This window comes from Bombina bombina, chromosome 4 (genome assembly GCF_027579735.1).
Source record: "Bombina bombina isolate aBomBom1 chromosome 4, aBomBom1.pri, whole genome shotgun sequence".
Lineage (NCBI taxonomy): Eukaryota > Metazoa > Chordata > Amphibia > Anura > Bombinatoridae > Bombina > Bombina bombina.
This window is the reverse complement of record NC_069502.1, coordinates 859,350,089-859,370,043: the sequence shown is the minus strand read 5'-3', so window position 1 is coordinate 859,370,043 and position 19,955 is coordinate 859,350,089. Positions and strand designations below refer to the sequence as shown.

The window sequence follows — 19,955 nt, the reverse complement described above, 5'->3', positions numbered from 1 at the left end:
CAACATGGACATTCAAATGTTCGCCGATTTGTCACAGAGAACTCTTTCAAAAAGACGAGAACTTAAACCACTCACGTCGCTGTTGAGAAAACTAAACATCCCCTACAGATGGGGGTTCCCCTTTCATCTGTTAATCCTTTGGAAAGGAAGACGCATCACTTGCACATCTACTAAAGATATACCAGACATATGCAGGGATCTGGACATCCCTATCCCACAACTAGAGGAAAATGCTGAGCCTCAAGAGAAACACACAAGTCCAAGCAAGCTGAACCCTCTACCACAAAGGAGTGAGTGGAGACAGGCGTCTCAGAAGAAACCCCGCAAATCTGTACAATCCACATCTCCATCATTAGAAGAAAAGGGATGAAAAGTCTTTGCTGCACACAAGGACATATCCTGAACTCTCGAATAGTCCCCTATGGAGACCCCTAACTGCAAGTATTATCTATACTCCAGAACTCACGAGGCATACAGAACCTCAGAGATATTAAAATAGTGTCTTAAAGGTTAAATTGTTAACAGTTAACTAATGTTGACTTTAATTTTTTTTTTCACCTAGCCGGGAGTTTATCTCCCTAGAATAGAATTATGTTGTTTGAATATGTATTGAAATTATTGTGTTTTACTGTTCTTCCTCTTTACCTATTCTTCTCCCTTCCTTTCTTTTCTGTCCTGCTCTCTATTGAAGCATATGACACCACTTATATGTTCACCAGTATATAATCTATGTTCACACATACTACCCTCTCTGACACATTTACAACATGTTGATTAACCACTCTCCACAAAATTTAACTATCTTCACACAGAACGCTAAAGGTCTCAATTGCCCTAACAAGAGAAGGCTAGCTATACTAGACCTCCAAAAAAAAGGAGGACACATACTAATGCTCCAAGAGACCCACTTCAAGGGGAAAAATATCCCCAAATATTTCTCCTCACATTACCCCCTACATTTCCACAGCACTAACCCTCACAAAAAAATTAATGGAGTAAGCATCTTAATCCACAAATCTCTCCCCTTTGTTAAAACCCAAACCATAGGGGACAAAGAAGGCAGGTACATTTGTTTAAAAGGTCTCCTATATGGTAAACCAGTAACTCTAATAAACGTCTACACCCCTAACTCACACCAAGATAAATTTGTATCCTCAGTTGCAGACCTTCTCATTAAAGAAGCAAAAGGCTCCTTAATCATGGCAGGAGACTTGAATCTCCCCCTAGACCCCACAGTCGACTGCTCAAACCCCTCTTCTAGAGCTAAAATCCCGAACCTCCCTAGTATCTGGCAAAAATTTAAACTCCTCGGCTTACATGATGCCTGGAGATATTTCAACCCTCAAAAAATAGATTTTACCTTTTTTTCCCATCCAAGATGTAATTATTCCAGACTGGACTACATTATGGTTGATCACCTAATCCTATCACGCACCACACACTCCTCCATACATCATACAACTTGGTCAGACCACTCCCTAGTATCATGCACCATAAAATGGCCAACGGCCCCCATAAGAACTTTTCAGTGGAAGTTGGACGACACATTACTGCTAGACCCAAAGCAAACAGAGTTATTTTCAGAACAGATAAGCTCATACTTCTCTATAAACGAGACACCAGATGTAAATGTGGTCACCCTCTGGGAAGCCCACAAGAGTACTATAAGAGGGGAGTTTATCAAAACTGCTGCCCAAATAAAAAAGAAAAGACGTGAAGAAATAAATCTCTTGGCTAAAGACATATCAGACTTAGATTACAAACACAAATCTAACCCCTCTGATAGATCCACTCTAGAACAACTACAATCCAAAAGAGAACAAATGAACCTTTTACTACAGATAAAATCACAAAAACAGCTTCTACACCTTCAGCAAAACTTTTACAGGGAGGGTAATAAGTCAGGCAAACTCTTAGCTAGAGCATTAAAAAAGCAACAACAAAAAACCTATATCCACGCTATAAAGAACCCAGATGGCACACACCTAGAAGACACAAAATCAATAGCTAAAGAGTTCAAGAAATTTTACCACAAACTCTATAATCTTTTCCCATCTAGAGACCCTCACAGCCACGCATCCCTCTGTAATCAATACCTAGAAAATCTTCCTATCCCCAAACTGAGCCTAGACCAATGCAACCAATTAGATCGCCCAATTCAATTGTCAGAGGTTACAGAAGCGATAAAGCAATTAAAACAAAATAAAGCTCCAGGCCCTGATGGCTACACAGGTTTATATTATAAAACCTTCGCTCCTCTGCTAGCGCCACATTTAACATCCCTATTCAACTCAATCCCAGAAAAATTCCCTTTTCCTGACGAAATGTTGCAAGCCAACATTTCAGTTTTAACAAAACCTGGCAAACCCCCGAACTCACCGGCACATTTTCGTCCAATCTCCTTACTGAACATTGACCTCAAAATGTATGCGAAAATTCTAGCAACCCGACTTAATCAAATTCTCCCCTCCATAGTTCATCAAGACCAAGTAGGGTTTATCCCACAGAGAGAAGCAAAAGACAACACGGTCAAAGTATTAAATTTATTGGATTATGTTACACAGACAAAAACCCCGACTGTTTTCGTTTCCACTGACGCTGAAAAAGCCTTCGACCGACTAGACTGGACTTACTTACGCACGACCCTACAACACTTCCACTTCCCAGAACCCTTCATTTATAAAATCCTTGCCTTGTACTCAAACCCTACTGCACAGGTTAAAATCAATGGTACCCTTTCGGACCCCTTTGAAATCCGAAACGGTTCTAGACAAGGCTGTCCCCTCTCACCACTTCTTTTTGTTTTATCCCTAGAGCCCCTAGCTATCAAATTACGGTTAAACAACCAAATTCAAGGCATATCTATTGCTAACCAGACACATAAACTAGCCATGTTCGCAGACGACATCCTCTTAACACTTACAAACCCTAAAGTATCTCTACAACAAGCCATCACTGAACTAACACAATTTGGCACAGTTTCAAATTTTCTAGTAAACATGACTAAATCAGAATACCTCCCTATAAACCTAACAACCCCCACCCTTAACAACCTGAAATCCACCTGTCCCCTAAAACAACAAACCAAATACCTCAAGTACCTTGGCATTCACATTACCCCAGATAAACAAGACTTGCGCAAATACAATTATGGTAATCTAATCACAGAGCTCCTAACCTTAACATCACATTGGCTCCCAAAAAATATATCGTGGATAGGCAGAATGCAAGCAACAAAAATGATCCTACTCCCAAAAGTATTATACATTCTCCAAACAGTCCCCATCCCAGGCATACAAAAAGACCTAGACACTATGCAAAAGATCATAAACGGATACATTTGGAACCGTAGACCCCCGCGAATTAATAGAGACACACTTTTTAAACCTCCATCAGAAGGAGGCCTTGGGGTCCCACATCTCCTATCCTACAAACGTGCCATATCGCTACAGAGAGTACAAGACTGGTGTAAATTTAACACTTCCAACCACAAAAGCTGGGTGCAAATTGAAATCGATCTAGCTCCTAATCATGACCTCAGCACAGCATGTTGGAACCCTGTTTACCTTAACAGACATTCCATCTCTTCGTCCTCAATCTCTAATGAGACCTGGTCAGACTGGGAAATTCTCTGTAATACGTCAAATAAAATCTCTTCCAGATTCTCACCCCTCACCACGCTCTTAAATAACCCAGAATTCAGCCCCGGGAAAACCTCAGATTGCAAACTCCTTACAGACCCACAAAAACTCCTACCCATGTACCTTATCACTCACGAGACTAAGTTTATTAAAGATAAAACCCAACTTGACCTATTAGAGCACCCTTTCTTATCATCTTGGCTCCATGTACACCAAACAAGACACTTCATAATGACACATAAATTTAAAAAAGACCTCACTAGGCCTCCCACAATATTCGAGCAAATGTGTATCACTACAGAGGAGATAAAAGGAGCCATCTCCAAATTGTATAAACTCATCTTAACACATACCTTTCCCGATCTCCCCTCATACACTAAAAGATGGGATAATGAGTTACGCCTAAATACCCCTGCTAAAACTTGGTCGCTCAGGTTCTCATCTCTGTTACACTCCGCTCACTCAGCCCATGCAAAAGAAACCAATATCAAATTACTGATGAGGTGGTATTTAACGCCAGCCAGAATCAAGTACATACACAAACATTCCCCAGGTTCATGCTGGAGAGGTTGTCACAAAGAAGGCCACCTTTCCCACATCTGGTGGGAATGTGAACATATTAAACCATATTGGTCCATTATTTTTTCGAGTATTAATAAAACACTGCACACTCAAATAACACCTGGTCCAGAAATAATAATGTTAAGGCACCCACCTTCAATTACATGCAAAATACGGCAACATCTATTCCATATCATGCTAAATGCAGCTAACCAGCTAATACCAAGAAAATGGAAATCATCTGTAGTGCCCACAATGTCGGAATGGATAGAATTAGTTAATAGAAACCTACTCCTAGAGAGACTATATTACCTCAAACTAGGTCAAATTACACTACACCAGGACATGATGTTCTTGTGGGAATCCTTCAAATTTAGCGATCTAGACACATAAACCCATCTCAGAGATATATACTCACACTCCTAACAATTTGGTCTATGCTTCTTCCCTCTTTTTCCTCTTTTCCTATTTCCTCTCTCCTCTTCCTTTCCACCTTTTCTATTTCTCTCTCCAATTGTAACATTGAACAAGTTAATTTGGATTCATGAAATTCATAACAGAACTGCACTAGAAATAAGAGAAAATAATTTTCTGATGTCCCCCCTTAACGGAACATGGAGAGGCTCATATACCATTCTCCTCAACTCAACTACCTCGAGCCTACCATAACATTTGCAAAACTGTGAAAAGACTTTGAACCACGGGACAAAGAAGAAAAGACTCTATTTAATAATATGTGCAACATTTACTGTAACAAAACCCTATTTACCTGTAAGAATTCTGAACCACTCTCTGGTTCTATTGTTTTGTTTTCTTGTTAAAGTTTTACTCCAAACTATAATAAAAATAATATAAATAAAAAAAAAAAAAAAATGTAAACAGTAATAGGTTCTTATAATTAAAAAGGAGCCATACAAATCAAATATATAATACATAATAAATGTTGTCCCAAGGCTACAACAAAGTACAACTGTATAACATAACAGGCTAAGGAAGTGCCCCAAATAAAAAATGTACTTAACCATAGGCACTCTGTTACTGGACATCACCAAAGATCCAGTAGATAGCCAAACCTGTGCTGACACATAACAGTGGATATAGAATAGGAGTATACCGATAACCCAACAGGAGGAGGCTATGGACAGGTCCCAGCTACACCTGTGGAAGGGTGTAATTGTGCACCACCACATCCCTCTGTCAATCAGCATCTCTCTGAGAAAAAAAAATAAAAAAAAAATAAATAAAAAAAATAAGGGCCTCAAATCAGTCTGAGAACCTATCTCACAGAAGAACTTCTGGAACACCTGCATTCTTCACCTTCCTCCAGTGGAGGCAAAGACAAGACTAGTTACTAGTAAGGTTGGAGGGGCTTTATAGAGCTGAATCTTTGCCTCCTCCTAGTGACTTGGAAGAGTAATTCCCAAGATTAATGGATCATGGACCACCTTTATGAAAGAGGAGTTAAGGGGACAATAAACTGTATAACAATCTCAGAAAAACGTGCATTATGTAAATGTGAATATAAAACAAAAATGTCAGTGATAAATATAAATAGTAAAAAAGTACTAGATCACAAATCTGGCATTTTGAATGTTCCAGATAAGCCACAGTTGCCCAATGTAAGGCAGCACCATATTGTAACCTAGGTTTATTTGTCCTCTACAGTGCATTTTATAGAATCACTGCTGGTGCAGTGTGTAAGGTTTACAGTGGCGACTAGCAACCAGTAAAAAGGAGAGTTGTTTGCATGTGGACATAATTTATCTTGGCACATGCGCTCTGCAATGCGTGTGACACTTGCATATGGATGATCAGGACCAAGCTAGCACAGAGGACAAATGTTTTAAAAGTATATACAAGTAATTATATAGCACAGTTGTTTCAGAAACTTTCAAGTTACTCTACTTTGAGTTTTGTGGTTGTTACCATTTAATGCCCTATTAGAAAACGTCTGTAATCCATACTCTCAGCACTAATTTAAACAATGTTTGTAACATACATAGGTAATGAAGGGGATAATTAACTGATCACACAGTAGTTACTTGACCCTGGTTGCCCAGAACATCCAGCAACAGAGATCCAACCTCTGCTCACCCTAACCCACAGTAGTGGAATACACAAAGGAATAAACTGACCTTTACTTCAGTGTAACCATCTGAGAAACATAACTGCTACATGAGATAAAATGTCACCATCACAGAATCTGCCTTTTACTCATTATGCGCTACTCACCTGTAGCCGTATTTATAGGAACTTCATCTTCCTCAGTCTTCACCTGATCACACACATACTGTTCTCCTCTGAGCTCAACCGCTGAACCATCTGAGGGCGTCACATCCATACGCCCTGTACAGTGAGAACCAAGAAATTACTTTGTGCACCTAATTATTTACTATGCACACTCCCCTGTGAAACAGGCACTTCAGACACCACAAACATGTGCACACTTACTTGTGATTCATTTACCTCAAACTCTAGATACATAAAGACTAATCTGTGATCCATATACCACATGCACTACATACATACACATTCACCTGTAACCAGCTACTCAGACTGCACATATATGCACACTCACCTGTACCAAGAGTCACTTGGACAGAACACGCGCCCACTAACCTGTAACTTACACCATTGCCATATTTGATATATTTTAAAGGAATCGTTCCCTGTAAAATAGTTTTCCCCTGAAAGTTTTCCCAATGACTTGTTATACCAGCTGTAGAGTATAATATGTATGAGAAATTGCTAATTTATGCTTCTTTTTGCAAATGAAATAGCTGGATTTGCTCTTTCAAACCACAGCCTATCAAAATAAGCTAAGCTTGCAGTGCGATCTTGTTATCACTGAAATGCTTCAGTTTCTCATCTCCGTCTCTGAACAATACTTAGAAAGAACAATGGAAAAAGGAAATTTATGCTTACCTGATAAATTGATTTCTTTTACGATATACCGAGTCCACGGGGTTCATCCTTACTTGTGGGATATAAACCTCCTGTTAACAGGAAGTGGCAAAGAGCACCACAGCAGAGCTGCTATATAGCTCCTCCCTTAACTCCTCCCCCCAGTCATTCGACCAAAGGTATAGGAAGAGAAAGGGAAAAACTAGAAGGTGCAGGTGTGACTGAAGTTTAGAAAAAATAAATCCTGTCTCAAATGACAGGGTGAGCCATGGACTCGGAATATCGTAAAAGAAATCAATTTATCAGGTAAGCATAAATTTCATTTTCTTTTACAAGATATACAGAGTCCACGGGTTTCATCCTTACTTGTGGGATACCAATACCAAAGCTTTAGGACACGGATGAAAGGGAGGGACAAGACAGGAACCTAAACGGAAGGCACCACTGCTTGAAGAACCTGTCTCCCAAAAATAGCCTCAGAAGAAGCAAAAGTATCAAATTTGTAAAATTTGGGAAAAGTATAAAGAGAAGACCAAGTCGCAGCCTTACAAATCTGTTCAACAGAAGCATCGTTTCTAAAAGCCCATGTGGAAGCCACAGCTCTAGTGGAATGAGCCGTAATCTTTTCAGGAGGCTGCTGTCGAGCAGTCTCATATGCCAGGCGGATGATGCTCTTGAGCCAAAAAGAGAGAGAGGTAGCCGTAGCTTTTTGACCCCTACCTCTTCCCGAATAAACAACAAAGAGAGAAGATGTTTGACAGAATTCCTTGGTCGCTTGTAAATAAAATTTCAAAGCACGAACCACGTCCAAGTTATGCAACAGACGTTCCTTCTTAGAGGAAGGATTAGGACACAAGGAAGGAACCACAATTTCTTGATTTATATTCTTATTAGAAACAACTTTAGGAAGAAATCCAGGTTTAGTACGCAAAACCACCTTATCAGAATGGAATACAAGATAAGGTGAATCACATTGTCAGAAACTCTTTGAGCAGAAGAGATAGCAACAAGGAACAAAACTTTCCAAGATAACAGTTTAACATCTATGGAATTACTATTAACAATATCAGCAGCGTTTTAGCGCCCTCTTTTATGTTACACACATTTTTGCTTAACATCTATGGAATGCATGGGTTCAAACAGAACCCCTTGAAGAACATTAAGAACTAAATTTAAACTCCATGGCGGAGCAATAGGTTTAAACACAGGCTTGATTCTGATTAAAGCCTGAACGTCTGGAACATCTGCCAGACGCTTATGAAGCAAAATTGACAAAGCAGAAATTTGTTCCTTTAAGGAACTAGCTGATAATCCTTTCTCCAATCCTTCTTGGAGAAACTATAAAATCCTTGGAATCCTAACCTTACTCCATGAGTAGCCCTTGGATTTGCACCAATAAAGATATTTACACCATATCTTATGGTAAATTTTTCTAGTGACCGGCTTGCGAGCCTGAATCAGAGTGTCAATAACCAACTCAGAGAAACCCCGCTTAGATAAAATCAAGCGTTCAATCTCCAAGCAGTCAGCTGCAGAGAAGTTAGATTTGGGTGATGGAATGGACCTTGAATGAGAAGGTCCTGTCTCAATGGCAGTTTCCACGGAGGCAGAGACGACATGTCCACTAGATCTGCATACCAGGTCCTGCGTGGCCACACAGGAGCTATTAGAATTACTGAAGCCCTCTCCTGTTTTATCCTTGCGAGGCAGGAGAGAAAAAGGTGGAAACACATAAGCCAGGTTGAACGACCAAGGTACTGCTAGAGCGTCTATCAGTACAGCCTGGGGATCCCTTGATCTGGACCCGTAAAGAGGAAGTTTGGCATACTGTCGAGATGCCATCAGATCCAATTCCGGTGTGCCCCATTGATGAATCAAAGCTGCAAACACCTCCGGATGGAGTTCCCACTCCCCCGGATGAAAAAAGTCTGACGACTTAGGAAATCTGCTTCTAAGTTCTCTACTCCTGGGATGTAGATCGCAGAGAGATGGCAAGAGTGAGTCTCCGCCCATTGGATTATTTTTGATACTTCTATCATAGCTAAAGAACTCCTTGTTCCCCCCCTGATGATTGATATACGCCACAGTCATGATGTTGTCCGACTGGAATCTTATGAATTTGGCCGCAGCCAACTGAGGCCACGCCTGAAGCGCATTGAATATCACTCTCAGTTCCAGAATATTGATTGGCAGTTGAGACTCCACCGGAGTCCACACACCCTGAGCCTTCAGGGAATTCCAGACTGCACCCCAGCCCAGAAGGTTAGCGTCTGTGGTTACTATAATCCAAGATGGCCTTCGAAAGCACATCCCCTGGGACAGATGGTCTTGTAACAACCACCACTGTAGAGAATCTCTGGTCTCCTGGTCCAGATTTATCTGAGGAGATAAATTTGCATAATCCCCATTCCACTGCCTGAGCATACACAGTTGTAGTGGTCTGAGATGAAAGCGAGCAAACGGGATAATGTCCATTGCTGCTACCATTAGACCGACAACTTCCATACACTGAGCCACTGTTGGTCGATGAATGGACTGCAGAGTTCGGCAAGTATTTAGAAACTTTAATTTTCTGACCTCTGTCAGAAATATTTTCATGTTTACTGAGTCTTTCAGAGTTCCCAGGAATGGAACTCTTGTTTGTGGGACTAGTGAACTCTTTTCTATGTTCACTTTCCAACCGTGAGTTCTTAGAAATGACAACACAATGACCGTGTGAGATTTGGTCAGATGATAAGTTGACGCCTGGATCAAGATATCGTCCAGGTAGGGCGCCACTGCTATGCCTCGCGGCCTGAGAACCGGTAGAAGGGACCCTAGAACCTTTGTGAAGATCCTGGGAGCTGTGGCCAACCCAAAGGGAAGAGCTACAAACTGATAATGTTTGTCCTGGAAGGCAAATCTGATGAACTGATGATGATCCTTGTGGATAGGAATGTGAAGGTACGCGTCCTTCAGGTCCACAGTGGTCACATATTGACCCTCCTGAATCATTGGTAAAATCGTACAAATGGTCTCCATCTTGAACGATGGGACTCTGAGAAACTTGTTTAGACATTTGAGGTCTAAAATTGGTCTAAAGGTTCCCTCTTTTTTGGGAACCACGAAGAGGTTTGAGTAGAACCCCTGACCCTGTTCCAGTTTTGGAACTAGACAAATTACACCCATTGTGAAAAGGTATTTTACACAGCGTAAGAACGCCTCTTTTTGTCTGGTCTACAGACAAACGTGAAAGATGAAACCTCCCCCTGGGGAGGCAATCCTTGAATTCCAGCTAGTACCCCTGGGTCACAATCTCTAATGCCCAGGGATCATGTGCCTCCCTTCCCCAAGCCTGAGCAAAGAAAGAGTCTGCCCCCCCACTAGATCCGGTCCCGGATCGGGGGCTGCCCCTTCATGCTGTCTTGGTAGCAGCAGCGGGCTTCTTGGATTGTTTACCTTTATTCCAGGCCTGGTTAGGTCTCCAGACCGACTTGGATTGAGCAAGGTTCCCTTCCTGCTTGGCAGAGGAACCGGGAGTCGAGGAAACTCCTCTAAAATTTCGAAAGGAACGAAAATTATTTTTTCTACCCCTCGTCTTGAGGGATTTGTCCTGAGGTAGGGCGTGCCCTTTACCTCCAGTAATGTTAGAAATTATTTCCTTCAGTTCAGGCCCGAATAGGGTCTTACCTTTGAAGGGAATAGTTAAAAGCTTAGATTTAGATGATACGTCAGCAGACCACTACTTTAGCCATAACGCTCTGTGTGCGCCAGAATGGCAAAGCCTGCATTCTTCGCTGCTAATTTTGTAATCTGAAAAGCAGAGTCGGTAATAAATGAATTAGCTAATTTAAGAGCCTTAATTCTGTCTAGAATTTCCTCCAAAGGGGTCTCTACCTTCAGAGACTCCTCCAGGGCATCAAACCAGAAAGCCGCTGCCGTAGTTACTGTAACAATGCAGGCTGTAGGAGAAAACCCTGGTGAACGAATAATTTCTTTAGAAGACTCTCTAATTTTTTATCCATAGGGTCTTTAAAAGCACAACTGTCCTCAATGGGTATAGTTGTACGCTTTGCTAGAGTAGAAATAGCTCCCTCTACCTTAGGGATAAGTTGCCAGGAGTCCCGTATGGCATCAGATATCGGGAACATTTTCTTAAAGTTGGGGGGGGGGGAGAAAACGGTATACCTGGTCTATCCCATTCCCTCTTAACTATTTCCGCAATTCTTTTAGGAACTGGAAATACATCCGTGTAAGCAGGTACTTCTAAATATTTGTCCATTTTACACAATTTTTCTGGGGGAATTGTGATAGGATCGCAATCATCCAAAGTTGCCAAAACCTCCCTGAGTAACAGGCGGAGGTGTTCTAATTTAAATGACGGAACGTCCGAGTCTGTTTGAGGTAAAAAGTTCCCCGATTCTGAACATTCTCCCTCAGACATAAAATCCCTAACCCCCACATCTGAGCATAGTGAAGGTGCATCGGAAATAGGCACTAAGGCATCAGAAGGTTCGGTATTTGCATCAATACCTGACCTACCGCGTTTACCCTGCAAACCTGGCAGTTTAGACAGTACCTCTGTAAGGGTAGTAGACATTACTGCCGCTATATCTTGCAAAGTAAAGGAAGCAGACGCACTCTAAGTACTTGGCGTCTCTTGTGCAGGCGTTAGAGGTTGAGACACTTGGGAAGAATTAGGAGGCATGTCCTGGTTCTCTTCAGACTGAGAATCATCTTTAGACACACTTTCATTACCTAAAATATGGTCTTTACAGTGTAAGGCCCTTTCAGTACAAGAAGGACACAATGTAAGGGGGGGTGTTTCCTGTATAGAAATAAAGACACTACAAGCTGTTAGTGTGAGGAATCATATTGAACTAAAGCACTACATCCAGGTCAGAGGTAGGAAAAGGAAACAGGAAGTATAAGGCAATGCAATGTTACCATAAACAAACAGAGTCACAGTATTTGCATAATAACTACATAACATCTCCCCTTTTTACATTCAATCCAAAATTTGCTAACAATTTACCTAAAACAGATCCTGAACTGTCTTAAACATAACATACTACATTACTGGTAGATACACTACAGATTGAGTCTATCTGGAGGTCTTGAAACTCGACCACTACGCAAGGCCACAGGGATTTTGCCTGGCAGAAGCTGCTCAGCTCCAGAAGGTGTTAAGGAGCTGCCCTCTGTCCCTGTTGGTGTGTTTGGCATGGAGGAACTTGCTGGTATAAGAGGCTGCATTATGGCATCCTCATTGTATCCTTCTGATATGACAGCAGTATTGTCTCTGCCTTGCTTATGTGGTCCAGTAGGACTAGGTGCATTGAGAGCCTCGGAATGCTCAAGTGCCGAATGCTTATAGGTTTGTGTGGTGAGATGTTCTGCCACTCGCAGGTCCACTCGATTGCGGCGGTAGAGACTGCCTTCCACATCCACAAGATATGAGCGAGGAGCAACCCTCTGAACACAGGTACCCAGTCTCCAGCGACCAGTCCTGTCACCAGGGAGCGGCTTCATACGGATTGGCTCTCCAATGCTTAGTTCAGGTAAGTCTTTGGCAGACACATCGTATGTCAGTTTGTATATCTGTTTTCTCCGTCGCAGCTTCTCCAGTACCCCTGTTACCACAGAAGGTTTAAGTAATTTGCCACTGGCAATGAAGTCTTCAGCCTCCTTGACATCAAGCGCTGTACAGGACTGCTGTCCATGCCTTCAGTTGGGGTGTTCCTCCAATGTAGAATGGAAAAGCTTAGAGTACCATATTCACAAGTTGCAGCCTTTTTCTCTCAAGCGTGTAACAAAGTTATCAAGAGATTCTCCCTCTTCTTGTTTGTAGCATCCAAACACATACCTTTCATAAATAACATTTTTAGCAGGTTTAAAATAAGCTTCCAGTGCATCTAAAATGGCTGTAACATTCTCATTCTGCTCTGCTGTGAGGGTCAGATTATGCTTATACACATGCCTGCATTCACTGCCCATGACTCTTCTCAGAGTTGCTGCCTGCACTGCTGCTTTCTCATTCAACCCTGTAGAATAGGGAATAATCTTCAAATTCAGCTCTGAAAGTCTCCCAATTGCTGCTGCAATCCCCACTGATACTCATTCCCTCTGGGGGAGGTATGCAATTCATGGCAGTCGTATTGTCTTTAAGTCTCTAAGCTCTCAAATATCAGGAAAAAAAAAAAAACGTTTTAGGCTGTAACTCACAAAGCTGTGATGTATCTTAAAGCTGCTGTGCTCCAAGCAAGAGGCTCAGTCCTGATTCTAGTTACTTCTGACACCATGTTTCATGTATAGAAATAAAGACACTACAAGCTGTTAGTGTGAGGAATCATATAGAACTAAAGCACTACATCCAGGTCAGAGGTAGGAACAGGAAATATAAGGCAATGCAATATTACCATAAACAAACAGAGTCACAGTATTTGCATAATAACTAAATAACAGGGGGTTCCACAACGACTTCTAAACACATAGAACACTGACTTTCTTCAATGTCAGACATGTTGAACAGACTAATAACAGCACAAGTCTTTAACAATCTTTATTATTTGAGAAAAACAATTTTTGAAAAAAATGTTACTATACCTTTAAGGAAAAAAAGTGTACACAGATTCCCAAAAGTGCACAAACGCTATGCAAAATTAAAAATTTTGATAGGGAAAGCACCCAATATGCCATCGGATATTGCACCCCAAATAAGGAACGATTTTAACACTTATAAAGTACTGCTAGGCCCACTAGCCCACCTGCCCTTCAGTATCGAAATAAACGTTCCGGATTGTCAAATCATGTAATCTGTCTCACACCCGGAGTAAAATGCTTGCTGTATCTCCGGCTCTAACTGCGCACTGAGGCGCGAAAATTAGGCCCTGCCCATCATGTACGATGGGAGTAAAAACATAACTAGCCGCATGGGAAGCGGTTTTAGTAAAGGCAACTGCCTAAAGCAAAATAAAGTGCCATGTGGAATCCCCAAGTAAAGATAACATTGCAGCCCTGTACGTATTTAATAAATATCAAGTCTGCCATTCTGTCTCAGTGTCTAACCAAGCCCTTAGGTGCAAAAACTGTACTGTGTCTCACAAAGGTATTATACACAGAGGACCAGTCCCATTCTATCGGGATTACTGCTTACCCCTCCAGTATGCACATAATATGTCTGCCAATTCTGAACCAGGTCTTCTCAGAATATGTATAGAGTGCACATACCTCAACGCTGCGTGCAGCAGCAACCATTCCCCACACTGAAGATTCCTCTGTATTCCTCAGTCATCTTGTGGGAACTGTTCCCCACACTGAAGATTCCTCTGTATTCCTCAGTCATCTTGTGGGAAGCAAACATGGATCTCAGTTACAACTGCTGAGATCAGACTCAAGGCAGAATTCTTCTTCCATGTTCTGCCTGAGGAAAAATAGTACACTCCGGTACCATTTGAAAATAAAAAACTCTTGATTGAAGAAACTAAAAACTATTATTTTATCACCTCTTAAACTTTACTCTTCCTATTACTAGCATAGGTAAAGAGAATAACTGGGGGAGGAGTTAAGGGAGGAGCTATATAGCAGCTCTGCTGTGGTGCTCTTTGCCACTTCCTATTAACAGGTGGATTATATCCCACAAGTAAGGATGAAACCCGTGGACTCGGTATATCTTGTAAAAGAAATTAACATTTTAGAGCTTTATTTCTTCCACCTCCCATGTGAGTAATTTCTCCTCCTGTCTGTGTTTACAGTTTCGCTATAGCCTATGCCTAGGTATAGAAACTTCAGTACCTGTATAGGTAGGGATACTTCAGGCTAAATCAGCTATTTTAAATGCCAATATAAAGGCTAAGGAGCTATTTGAAAAAATCTAATACACTCCAGCAGGTAAAATGGATCATTGGGAACAAATTAAAGGAAAGAAAGTTTTGGGGTAAATTGTCTTTAATTTTGACAATACATTTTTAAACTCTCTACCAAGCTGCTTGTGTATTGCGCACTTACCTGTGATCCAGCCACAACCTGCATGCACAGTCACATGTAACCCACGTCTCATTCATAACATACATGCACACTAACCAGTAAACTATGTCCCTCATGCAAAACACATGTGCACACTTACCTGTAACCTTTATCTCTTACACAAAACAAATGTGCACACTTACCGGTAACCCATATCCCTCAAGCACCAAACACATGTACACTGTCCTGTGTCCCTCAGACACGTTACATGAACACTCACCAGCGTTCCCCCATACCAATAACAAATGTGCACTTACATGTACTGATATTGTCGCTGATTTCCTGCGTCACATCTTCCATTTGACTTTTTACATACAGATCATTTGTATGTTCAGCATTAAGTGTGACTTCAGTTTTAACATCACCTGCAGACGCATCACACACGTAAGAAATAGAGAAAATTGGGATGTTTACCAATTAAGAGGAACCCCTAATACTATCAGCAATATATATATATATATATATATATATATATATATATATATATATATATATATATATATATATATATATATATATATATATATATATATATATATATATATATATATATATACACACACACACACAAATAAACAGGGAATGCAGAATTATTAGGCAAGTTGTATTTTTGAGGATTAATTTTATTATTGAACAACCATGTTCTCAATGAACCCAAAAAACTCATTAATATCAAAGCTGAATAGTTTTGGAAGTAGTTTTTAGTTTGTTTTTAGTTATAGCTATTTTAGGGGGATATCTGTGTGTGCAGGTGACTATTACTGTGCATAATTATTAGGCAACTTAACCAAAAACAAATATATACCCATTTCAATTATTTATTTTTACCAGTGAAACCAATATAACATCTCAACATTCACAAATATAAATTTCTGACATTCAAAAACAAAACAAAAACAAATCAGTGACCAATATAGCCACCTTTCTTTGAAAGGACACTCAAAAGCCTGCCATCCATGGATTCTGTCAGTGTTTTGATCTGTTCACCATCAACATTGCGTGCAGCAGCAACCACAGCCTCCCAGACACTGTTCAGAGAGGTGTACTGTTTTCCCTCCTTGTAAATCTCACATTTGATGATGGACCACAGGTTCTCAATGGGGTTCAGATCAGGTGAACAAGGAGGCCATGTCATTAGATTTTCTTCTTTTATACCCTTTCTTGCCAGCCACGCTGTTGAGTACTTGGACGCGTGTGATGGAGCATTGTCCTGCATGAAAATCATGTTTTTCTTGAAGGATGCAGACTTCTTCCTGTACCACTGCTTGAAGAAGGTGTCTTCCAGAAACTGGCAGTAGGACTGGGAGTTGAGCTTGACTCCATCCTCAACCCGAAAAGGCCCCACAAGCTCATCTTTGATGATACCAGCCCAAACCAGTACTCCACCTCCACCTTGCTGGCGTCTGAGTCGGACTGGAGCTCTCTGCCCTTTACCAATCCAGCCACGGGCCCATCCATCTGGCCCATCAAGACTCACTCTCATTTCATCAGTCCATAAAACCTTAGAAAAATCAGTCTTGAGATATTTCTTGGCCCAGTCTTGACATTTCAGCTTGTGTGTCTTGTTCAGTGGTGGTCGTCTTTCAGCCTTTCTTACCTTGGCCATGTCTCTGAGTATTGCACACCTTGTGCTTTTGGGCACTCCAGTGATGTTGCAGCTCTGAAATATGGCCAAACTGGTGGCAAGTGGCATCTTGGCAGCTGCACGCTTGACTTTTCTCAGTTCATGGGCAGTTATTTTGCGCCTTGGTTTTTCCACACGCTTCTTGCGACCCTGTTGACTATTTTGAATGAAACGCTTGATTGTTCGATGATCACGCTTCAGAAGCTTTGCAATTTTAAGAGTGCTGCATCCCTCTGCAAGATATCTCACTATTTTTTACTTTTCTGAGCCTGTCAAGTCCTTCTTTTGACCCATTTTGCCAAAGGAAAAGAAGTTGCCTAATAATTATGCACACCTGATATAGGGTGTTGATGTCATTAGACCACACCCCTTCTCATTACAGAGATGCACATCACCTAATATGCTTAATTGGTAGTAGGCTTTCGAGCCTATACAGCTTGGAGTAAGACAACATGCATAAAGAGGATGATGTGGTCAAAATACTCATTTGCCTAATAATTCTGCACTCCCTGTACAATTACATTGATCTGTCAAGCAGATCTAGATGTTAAGCAATTTGATAAGTCATGAGAATATAGGGGGGTGCTAACGGTCTAGTAATATCATAAAAAAGCAGAAAGAAAAGTGACAGTGTACTAGCACTCTTGCAAATATCAATTAGAAGTATGTAGAATGGCAAGGAGGGTCACCTTGAATCAGGTTAAAAATAAAATATAACTTTTATTCTATCCAGTTAATATATACATATAAATGTATAGTGTAAATATATACAAATGAGTGTATGTGTCTTAAAACTTAGATTAAAATTGTATATAAGGGACAAATATCCACCAAAACTTATAACAATCTATAGTTCTGAGCCCCACACAGTTTCAATGCAAACTCATATTTGCTCAATTCTGCAGTAAATTATCTACAAAGGGGATTGACCCATCAACAAAATTAACTGAGTAAATGCAGTGAAGAGCAGGAGTAAGCACCGGTCTGTGTGGGTGCCAGTAAGCCCAATATAAGGCGCATCACACATGTACACTCACCTGTACCCTGCATCCCTCAGGCGCATCACACATGTACACTCACCTGTACCCTGCATCCCTCAGACACATCACACATGTACACTCACCTGTACCCTGCATCCCTCAGACACATCACACATGTACACTCACCTGTACCCTGCATACCTCAGACACATCACACATGTACACTCACCTGTACCCTGCATCCCTCAGACACATCACACATGTACACTCACCTGTACCCTGCATCCCTCAGACACATCACACATGTACACTCACCTGTACCCTGCATCCCTCAGACACATCACACATGTACACTCACCTGTACCCTGCATCCCTCAGACACATCACACATGTACACTCACCTGTACCCTGCATCCCTCAGACACATCACACATGTAGACTCACCTGTGCTCTGTATCCCTCAGACACATCACACATGTACACTCACCTGTGCCCTGTATCCCTCAGACATATCACACACGTACACTCACCTGTGCCCTGTATCCCTCAGACACATCACACATGTACACTCACCTGTGCCCTGTATCCCTCAGACATATCACACACGTACACTCACCTGTGCCCTGTATCCCTCAGACACATCACACATGTACACTCACCTGTGCCCTGTATCCCTCAGACATATCACACACGTACACTCACCTGTGCCCTGAATCCCTCAGACACATCACACACGTACACTCACCTTTGCCCTGTATCCCTCAGACACATCACACACGTACACTCACCTGTGCACTGCATCCCTCAGACACATCACACACGTACACTCACCTGTGCCCTGTATCCCTCAGGCACATCACACACATGTACACTCACCTGTGCCCTGCATCCCTTAAGCACATCACACATGTACACTCACCTGTGCCCTGTATCCCTCAGACATATCACACACGTACACTCACCTGTGCCCTGTATCCCTCAGACATATCACACACGTACACTCACCTGTGCCCTGTATCCCTCAGACACATCACACACGTACACTCACCTGTGCACTGCATCCCTCAGACACATCACACACGTACACTCACCTGTGCGCTGCATCCCTCAGACACATCACACATGTACACTCACCTGCTCCCTGCTTCCTTCGAACACATCCCACAATTATGGTGTGCTGCATCCAGCAGACACTCAACACACGTACACTCACTTGTGCCCTGCGTCCCACTGCTATACTTTACACACATACACTCACCTGGACACTGTGTCCCACAGACATGTCACACATACACGTCACATATGTACACTCATTTGCGCCCCCTTAGACACATACACTCACCAGCACCCTGTATACTTTAGACACATGTACACTCACCTGCGCCCTGGGTCCCTCAGACACAAAACACACGTGCATTTACCTGTACGAATATTGCCGCTGTTTTCCTGCTTCACAGCTTTTAGCTGCCGCTTTACATACAGATCATTTGTTTGTTCAGTGTTAAGTGTGACTTCAGTCTTAACATCACCTGTATAGATCATATACACATTGTTACATTTCAGCAATGCACAAGGAAATTGTATAATCTGAATGTCACATGTACACTCACCTGTGTCCTTTAGGCACGTCACGCATCACACACATAAACTCACCTGCGCCCTGCTACACTTAAACACATCCCACAATTACATTCACCGGTGTGCTGAATCCATCAGACACTCACCTATGCCCTGCATCCCTCAGGAACACCACACATGTACACTCACCTGTGCCCTGTATCCCTCAGACACATCACACACGTACACTCACCTGTGCCCTGTATCCCTCAGACACATCACACATGTACACTCACCTGTGCCCTGTATCCCTCAGACACATCACACATGTACACTCACCTGTGCCCTGTATCCCTCAGACACATCACACATGTACACTCACCTGTGCCCTGTATCCCTCAGACACATCACACATGTACACTCACCTGTGCCCTGTATCCCTCAGACACATCACACATGTACACTCACCTGTGCCCTGTATCCCTCAGACACATCACACATGTACACTCACCTGTGCCCTGTATCCCTCAGACACATCACACATGTACACTCATCTGTACCCTGTATCCCTCAGACACATCACACATGTACACTCACCTGTGCCCTGTACCCCCCAGACACATCATACATGTACACGCACCTGTACTCTGTATCCCTCAGATATGTAACACATGTACACTACTC

General features: G+C 41.9%; 1 protein-coding gene across 2 annotated transcripts in view; it reads right to left on the bottom strand.

The window, feature by feature from the left end:
* Positions 1 to 19,955, bottom strand: part of LOC128657314 (uncharacterized) — an 82,762-nt gene that overhangs the window by 12,921 nt on the left and 49,886 nt on the right. For both annotated transcript variants that reach the window (XM_053711608.1, XM_053711609.1), the window contains exons 10-12: positions 19,136 to 19,243; positions 15,368 to 15,475; positions 6,435 to 6,548 (exon numbers count right to left, since the gene is read on the bottom strand). In XM_053711608.1, the coding sequence (XP_053567583.1) occupies positions 6,435 to 6,548; positions 15,368 to 15,475; positions 19,136 to 19,243 (330 nt within the window). The remainder of the gene's footprint in view (positions 1 to 6,434; positions 6,549 to 15,367; positions 15,476 to 19,135; positions 19,244 to 19,955) is intronic.